The sequence below is a fragment of the Caretta caretta genome, chromosome 1 (genome assembly GCF_965140235.1).
Source record: "Caretta caretta isolate rCarCar2 chromosome 1, rCarCar1.hap1, whole genome shotgun sequence".
Lineage (NCBI taxonomy): Eukaryota > Metazoa > Chordata > Testudines > Cheloniidae > Caretta > Caretta caretta.
In genome coordinates, this window is record NC_134206.1 from 125,702,168 (window position 1) to 125,711,082 (window position 8,915).

The 8,915-nt window shown below is 43.6% G+C and overlaps 1 protein-coding gene across 1 annotated transcript in view; it reads right to left on the bottom strand.

Annotated features, from left to right (window-relative positions):
• CRLF2 (cytokine receptor like factor 2) overlaps positions 1–3,521 on the bottom strand; it is a 32,249-nt gene extending 28,728 nt beyond the window's left edge. Inside the window, exons 1-2 of the mRNA XM_048859589.2 lie at positions 3,456–3,521; positions 2,307–2,498 (exon numbers count right to left, since the gene is read on the bottom strand). Of these exons, the coding sequence (XP_048715546.1) occupies positions 2,307–2,382 (76 nt within the window). The 5' untranslated portion in view covers positions 2,383–2,498; positions 3,456–3,521. The remainder of the gene's footprint in view (positions 1–2,306; positions 2,499–3,455) is intronic.
• Positions 3,522–8,915: the final 5,394 nt, after the last annotated feature.

The following is an 8,915-nucleotide window of genomic DNA, read 5'->3' on the forward strand; positions in this document are numbered from 1 at the left end:
TCAAGCATTGAACTGTCCACCCAGTCAGGATCTTTACAAGCCAATTGGGTGCCTCATTTCATAATAATTGTAGCCCCCTATTTTTCCCGCTGCCCCACAGTTGCACAAGAGCAGGGAGATCACATGACACCCCAAAGTGACAGGAAAGAAGCAGGGTTATTAGTTAATTATTATTATTATAATTATTTATTACTGTAGCATGGCTGGAAGCCAAGGCCTCATAGTGCTAGGCTCTGTACAACCATACAGCAAGGAGACAGTGCCTGCCCTGAAGAGCTGTTCTGGACCCATGCCCTCCTGTGTCAGCCAGTGGACCTGGCCAAGAACTCAGTAAGGAACCTGCTGCACTGCTGGAAGGGCCACAGCAAGGTCAGACTCTTCCAGCTCCGGGGAAAACTCTACTTTTGTTCTCTGAGGGAAAATTCTTGCTGGAACTCCAACAGCATTAATGGTGCACCACATGGCCCTCAATGGCAGGGTCTTATTGGCACAGTTGATCACTGAATGCACTGAAAGTGTGTAGAAGCATAAATACATGAAATATGTGATCTCTGCATGTGCAGGAAGTCGTCTGGTAGGAAAAATAAGCAGAAAATGTGACTATTAGTTGAGCCCACCATCCTCAGTAATTTATGCAAGCAGAACCCAGAGCAATTAGGAAAGCAGCAGTACTGCGAACCACAAGTAATGTTTTTCTTTATCATTGAACCAAAAGGAACACCATAATAAGCCTAAATGTAATGGAACAGACAAAAAACACATATCTACAAAGATAACAGAGTGGAACACCAATGTTCTGGAACCGTTGCAATCTCACCAAAACAACAAAACAGAACAAAAAAGAAAAACCACTTCTGATTTCCCCAAACTGATTAAAACCTAATAGGCAACCACACATAGTACTTCCACATGCAGTAGCTCCTAGCCTGCTGTATTGAGCCAGCCTGAGACTGATACCCTGCAACTGATCCTGCAGCAGCTACTTGCACTGAATATTATTTATCCATGACAGCAATCTCATCTAAGTCAGTAGAACCGCATGTAGGAAATAATGCTACTCAGGGTAAGCACTGAAAAGCATGAAATGAGCTCCCATGACTCAGAATAAAAGGTAAGTGAATCCCTGTCTTAAAAATGAGAGGGAGTGAGATGGAGAGAAAGTGAGTGCATATGCCTGGGAGAGACGTATTCCTTATTACATCTATTGGGCTTCATAGCAGGCGGAAGTGGCACACAATTGGTAGGATCAGCAGACACTGCAGTAGCTAGGCACTACTAGGCTGATTCTCCACAGCCTTGCATCTTATGAGGTCATTTATGCTTGTACAAATTGGATCTAACATATGTGAATAGTAGAGTGTTACACCCACTTTGTAAATAACTATACCAGGTAATTAGCACTGGAACATAGGTCCTTGTGTTACTGAGTTGCCATAAGTAGTATGTTTCAGACATAAAATATAATATAGTACAGATTTCTAAAGAAAATGATAAACTGTTGGAAGAATCTTAAACCATGATTTTTTTTCATGAAATTCAGAAATGAAAAACAGGAACTTAGAGTTAACAAGAATGAAGGTTAAATTGTCATCCATGTGTGCTGGGTGGTTTTTTTTATGGATTTTTGAGTTAATTTGTTTATTTCTTAGCACGAGTAATAATGATACTGTGCAATATAGCTAAAGACAGATATTCTAATGTCCGGGTTATCAAATATCCAAGCTGTTACTGTGGATTAATAATAAGTGAGGTTTTCCCCTCTGGGAAATGTATAATTAAGTATATACTTTTTCAGTATCCTCAGGTCAATGGATATTTCAGTATCCTCAGGTCAATGGGCATTATCCCATATACTACTTAATATGAGAGAATATTAATTGTTTAAGTCTTACTTTAATCTCTGGTTTTTAATATGAATGTCTGGTCAGAAGATTGCACTTCTATTTTTTGCACATGATCCCTGCTCGCATAATTCATAACTTCGGCAGTATGTACCACTTCTCAGAGTTTTGAGAGGCACTCCCCTTATCTTCAAACAAAACATTCATCCTCCCTGAATGTTAACTGGAAGAAACCATTTTAAATATTTCTGTTATATCCCTATAGATTTGTGAAGAAACAGGGGTCAAATTCATGCCTGGTGTAGCTCCACTGAAGTCATTGTGATGTTACACCAGTGATGAAACGGGACATATTTTTTTAGAAGGTATTGTACTTGATAAAACATGAAGCAAATAAAGCATCCACAGAAATAATGTGAATCTGCACATCAGGTTTTAAAATTAATATCTGGAAGTTCAACTTACTTTGTGCAAGTGGTTGAGAAGCCACCAGGTTGCCCAAGATAAAGATTGCTGCATGGGCTTGAAGGACTAACACCATACTTGCAAATATTCATTAGTCTATGATCAGATTACCACGGGAAGCCTTGATAGCATTTCTTCATGAGTAATCTTAACCTCCGGAGTTCACTGCTTAATATCAGAGACTGGAAGGAACTAGAGGAAATGACAACAGGAAACAAAAAGTTAATTTTCATGTATATACAAATGTATGAATGAAATATATATTACTACAGAACAGCAGCACTTCACGTGTCTGCCTATGTTATTCACATTATGTGATACCACTGTTAGGCAGAAGAATAATAGTAATTGAATAATAATAATTACTAGGATAAGGCTTAATCATGCCTAATAGCCTCTGGTCTGCTTTGGGGAAGGGTATTTTTAGCACTGAAGGCACTCCAGGACCCAGTGCACCATGATGACACACTCCATTAACTGGCTCTATCACTGACTGCAGTACCACAAGCAGGGGGAGAGCAGGATCCAGGAGTCAGCAAAGGAGAGGGGGCAGAATACTCTGGCATTCTGGGGAAGAACAGCAGCTGCTATAGCCCCAAAGAGGATGCAGTATGTTTTCCTCTCTGCCACTAAGTGGTCCCCTGGTTGCTGTACAAGGGCCATAAGATGATTTTTTTTTTCTTGCCACACTTTCTACTGGCTAAATCTCAGTTGGACTGCAGCTGTAGGAAAGCAGGCTGGTGCTGCTGTTATTCCAGGCCTGGGGGTGGAGGGGGGGCAAAGGAAGACACAAGGAAAAGGTTCTTTAGCGCTCCCCTCACTAGCCCATAATTACTAAAGAAATACTTTGGAAAGGATATATTTTAAGTCAAAACTACTGCATTCCCCTTTTCTTCATTCAGGGATGGCCATTGACTTCAGAAACCAATCCTCATGTTAAGACATTGGGGACTGTAACCAAAGCCCCTCAAAGTCAACAGAGAGACTCCCACTGATTTCAGCGGGTTCTCAGACAAACCCTAAGGAAGGGATCTCCTTGAGCATGCCTAGGTGACAATCCGACTGCGTAAAACAAACTGACTCCACAGAGATGCTTCAGGAGCCAGCAAGGAAAGAGTTAACCACCGTTTCAGGGAGCTTGGTAATTACCTGTTTTTATATATTTTCCACAGATAAATGATCTTCAGTCCATGAACTAAGATGCCGTGAGCCCTGAGATCTGTTCTGCAGTGCAGCCACCCATGAACCAAGGAGTAGCTCAGGTTTAGGGGCTTTGTTTGGGGATGTATAAATGATTAACTCACTCTCACCCTCTTGGTCTTTGCTCTGTTTGCCCCTGAGACAGTGCCACAGCCCAGTTAGTTTGGACTAGGGTGACCAGATGTCCCGATTTTATAGGGACAGTCGTGATTTTGGGGTCTTTTTCTTATATAGGCTCCTATTACTCCCCACCTCATCCCGATTTTTCACACTTGCTGTCTGGTCACCCTCGTTTGGACCCTGCTCTCCAGCCTGACATCCCAAATGCCTATCCCTATGTCAGGATGGAGAGGAGGGTCCAAAAAACCTGGCTCCAGCACAGCCTCCCTCAGGCCTAAAGGGAGCAAAGATCAAGAACAAGTTAATCATTTATAGGCATGGATGCTGAAGGAGGCTGAACTGAGCAAGGCTGTAAGCTGCCAGGTGACAGCTGCTAAAGAATCACCCAGAGAGTAAGGACAGTGCCTTCTCTCCTAGGGCCTGATCCGGGGTTCATTAAGTCAATGGAAAGATTCCCTTTGAGTTCAATGAGCTTTGGCTCCAGTCCAATAAGAACTCCTGGCCCTGTGCCAGCAATTGTATCCTCCACCCAGGATTAGTTGCTTTCAGAATTGCTCACCTACCTCCTCCTGCAGCATCTGCAGCTGCTCTCACCAACTTCCTTCCTCTCCTTTTTATTCCCCTACCTCATCTTCAATTTGAAAAGGGCCTTTGATCATCAGATATCTCAGCAAAGTAAATTGCCTCAGACAATTTACTTGTTCCTTCTTATAGGGACCTAAATAAACAATAGCCTGTGTATAACTTCTTCTTCTTTGTTTGCTTTATTGCATTGCTACACATTCCACGGAACAGCTGACGGATATGTAAATGGAACGTTCACACTGTTCGTTCCTGTCTGCAGGGCAGGTCACTGTATTTTTATTACCAACCCAGCACTCTCAGTGCGCTCTGTGCTGTACAAAGTAGAGGAAGACACAATAGTAGAGAATAGTAAGGTCTGATGCTCAGCTGCTGTAAATCAGTTTAGCTCAATGGAGCCAATTTGCACTAGTCTGGCCTTCAGTTTGTACTATTCTGTGAATGACATGGCCTGTAGGGCACAACCCCTCTTTGCAGGCTGAGTGGGAGCTCTAGGCAGCATAGACACAATGACTGCAGAAGCTCCCAAAACTGAAGCTTCCAAACATCACTTAAGAAAGTGTATTGTACCTGGTGCAGATACATGGTCTGCATCTCACCAACACCCAGTGATTCCCCACCACCTTTGGTGTAGAGAGTGCCCCTACCAATGCTAGCTTTGCATTCTCATTTGGTTGAGAGGTGTGTAAAGACTGTGTCCATCCAAGCATGGGTGAGATGCAATGGATGAAGGCAAGAAAGAGGGAGATATATCACTGGTGACTATCTAGTGAATAAGACTTGTTGTGACAATATTTTCTGTGCTCTGAGACAGAGAGGAACTAAGGAATATGGTTAGTGTTAGTCAGCCCGGGCAGAGTACAATGAGAAAACAATATGAGTTAGTACACCTTCACAGATTTTAAGTTCAGAAGGGACCCTTAGGGCCAGCTAGTCTGTTCTCCTCTATAGCACAGGCCATAGAATTTGACCCTGTAAATTCTGCATTGCAGCCCAGCCATGGGAGTAATCCATGACTGAAAACGAATATTGTGCGTGGGAAGTATGGATCTTCCTTTCCCCGGGCAGAATGGCAACATTCAGATTCAAGCTGTGGGTGGAAGGGCTCAGAGTTACATCTGCTCATCAACCTTGTGATGCCATTTTAAAAGGGGCAAATGCCATTCTGGTGTGTATTATTAGGAGTGTCATATGTAAGTCACAGGAGGTATTTGTTCTGCTCTGCTCAGTAGTGATGAGGCCACAGCTGGGGTATTGTGTCCAATTCTAGGCACACACTTTAAAACAGATGTGGACAAAATTGGAGAGAATCCAACAAAAAGAAACAACAATGGTAAGAGATTTAGAAAACCTGACCCATGAGGAAAGGTTGAAATAGCTGGGTATGTTTAGTCTAAAGAAGAGAAGGTTGAGGGGGCACATGATAACAGTCCTCAAATATGTAAAAGGTTGTTATACAGAGGACAGTGATCTATTGTTCTCCATGTCCACTGAAGGTAGGACAAGAGGTAATCACTTTTGAGAAGAAAAGAAATTGCTCTTTTACAAAGAGTGTTAGGTTGGGGGATTAGGCAAAACGTTCTAATTATAAGGGTGGCTAAGCACTGAAATTGGTTACCTAGAGAGGCTGTGGAATCCCCGTCCTTTGAGGTTTTTAAGAACAGGTTAGACAAACACCAGTCATGGTCCTGCCTCGGCAAAGGGGAGTGGACTAGATGTACTCTCAAGGTCCCTTCCAGCCCACACTTTGAATACTGCATGCAGCTCTGGTCACTCCATCTCCTAAAAGATATATTGGACATGGAAAATGGGCAACAAAAATTATTAGGGGCATGGAACAGCTTCCATATGAGCGGAGATTGAAAAGAATGGGACTGTTCAGCTTGGAAAAGAGACAACGAAGGGGAGGGGATATATGATAGAGGTCTATAAAATCAAGAACGGCGTAGAGAAAGTGAATAAGGAAGTGTTATTTACTCCTTCACATAACACAAGAGCTAGGGTCACCCAATGGAATTAATAGGCAGCAGGTTTAAAACAAACAAAGGAAGCACTTTTTCACACAACATACAGTCAACCTGTGGAACTCATTGCCAGGAGATGTTGTGAAGGACAAAAGTATAACTAGGTTCAAAAAACAATTAGGTAAGTAACCTCTGACTGCCAGAAGCTGGGACTGGATGGCAGGGAATGGATCTCTCAATAATTGCTCTGTTCGGTTCATTCCCTCTGAAGCATCTGGCATTCGCCATTGTTGGAAGACAAGATACTGGGTTAGATCAGCGGTAGGGAACCTGCGGCCTGTGGGCCATATGCGGTCCATCAGGGTAATCCGCTGGTGGGATGCTAGACGTTTTTTTTACATTTGTGCGGCTGCCCACAGCACGGTTCATCAGTTTCAGCCAATGGGTGCTGCGGGAAGCGGTGGCCAGCACATCCCTGCAGCCCGCACTGCTTCCCACAGCTCCCAGTGGCCGTGGTTCACCATTTCCAGCCAATGGGAGCTGCGGGAAGCAGCGGCCAGCACATCCCTGCAGCCCGTGCTGCTTCCTGCAGCAGCAGGCAGCACATCCCTGCAGCCCACGCTGCTTCCCGCAGCTCCCATTGGCTGGGAATGGCGAACTGTGGGCCCTGGGAGCTGCAGGTGGCTTTGCCTGCTTACGGTCAATATAAACAAATACCTCGCAGCCCCCCGCCCTCCCAGTGGATTACCCTGATGGGCCATGTGTGGCCCACGGGCCACAGGTTGCCCACCACTGGATTAGATAGACCATTGGTCTGACCCAGTATGGCCGTTCTTATGTACATTTCTATATTTTTATGTTCTTCAGAAATCCCTGCAGATTTTCCTTATGCAGGGTTTATTCTTGAGCAAACGATTTTTAATTTTTGATGTGTGTGCAAGAATGTTATCTATTTAACTTTTAGCTTGCCATCAAGCATCATTTTAGTCTGTTGTAGATGCTGCATGTGATTACAGCATATACATTTATCACTGGAAGTTTCCTGTTGCCTCGCAGTCACTTGCATCATATCACTATAATCTGCATGACACTACAGAACTTTCTGACTTGATCTTTCATTCGTAGTTGAGCATTTCTCATCACCCTAGTGTTCTGACTCAGTTTACTTCCATGTCAGCAAGGAGGATCCACAGCAAGCAACAGCTGAAAGTCTAGGAAAGCCCAGGTCTACACTACAGACTGACATCAGTGTAACTACGTCACTCGGGGGGGGGTGAAAAATCTACATCCCTGAGCAACACAATTCTACCGACCTAACCTCTTGTCTCTCATGTTGACATAACTACCATCTCTGGTGTAGTGGATTAACTACAGCGACAGAAGAAGCTCTCCCGCGGGGTAGTTGTGTCACCACTGAAGTGCTACAGCAGCACGGTTGCCCCAGTGCAGCGTGCCACCGCAGCCTTGTAAGTGCAGGCCTGCCCTAAGAGACTGCAGCAATGTAAATGAAATACAATGGCCTGAGTCTCCATCGTCCTGCATCCTGTGCAGTCATTGGCACCAGTGCAAAGTGACTGTGAAATGCTGCCATTCCGAACTGCCCACTTCCCACTCAGTTTGCACTGGATTTAACGACTATCCCAGGGCAGAGCAAGTGAAACTATATTACACACAAAAACTAAACTACAAGAGCATTATTAAGGTTGCAAAGTCAAGCACTCAAAAATTAGGAAATGCCCGAATTAAGGTTCTTGTGAAACCTTAATTCAGCCCCCTTGGACGTATGCATTATGATACAGTCTTTACATTATCATATACTATTTTTTCCAACTACAGGACTCCTGTCTCATTCACAGGACGGGCGGTGTTCACTTAATCAGCAGCTATTCAATATTTTGCTTACACAAAATATTCAAGGTGTGGCTCCAGGCCTTATTTCCTGCACATGTTTCAAACCCTGCTCTGAATACAGAATAATTCATTTTCTCATGGGCTTTTCTATGGCACCCATCAATATCTGAGTGCTTCAAAACATTAATAAATTTATTTTCACAATGCCCCTCTGAGGGGAGGGCAGTGGGGTGTATAATCCCTATTTTACAGGTGGGGAACTGAGGCACACAGAGATTAAGGTCAACAGTATCCACTAATTCTAGGTTTCCAATCTGAGATTCTAGGACCTGATTTTCAAGAGTACTTAGCATTATATCGCAAAAAGAAAAGGAGTACTTGTGGCACCTTAGAGACTAACCAATTTATTTGAGCATAAGCTCATTCGGTGGATGCATCCGATGAAGTGAGCTGTAGCTCACGAAAGCTTATGCTCAAATAAATTGGTTAGTCTCTAAGGTGCCACAAGTCCTCCTTTTCTTTTTGTGAATACAGACTGACACGGCTGCTACTCTGAAACCTGTCATTATATCTCATTTTATATGTTCAAGCCCAGCTCCCATGGATTTCAGTTGCTGCTGTGAGTGCTCATCTCTTCCGCAAATCAGATGTCAGTTATCTCAAACTGGGTACGCAGAAAATGAAATACACATAGTGGTCAACTGTAAAGTCTTTGGTTTAAGTGACTTGCCCAGTAGGGTTGCCAGTTGTGGTTGGATGTATTCCTGAAGTTTTCATCACATGACATAATCTTGTATTAAAGATTAATCTTTAGTTCCTGGAGACTCCAGGACAATCATGGAGGGTTGGCTACCCCATTGCCCAGCATCACACAGGAACTCTGTGGCAGAGA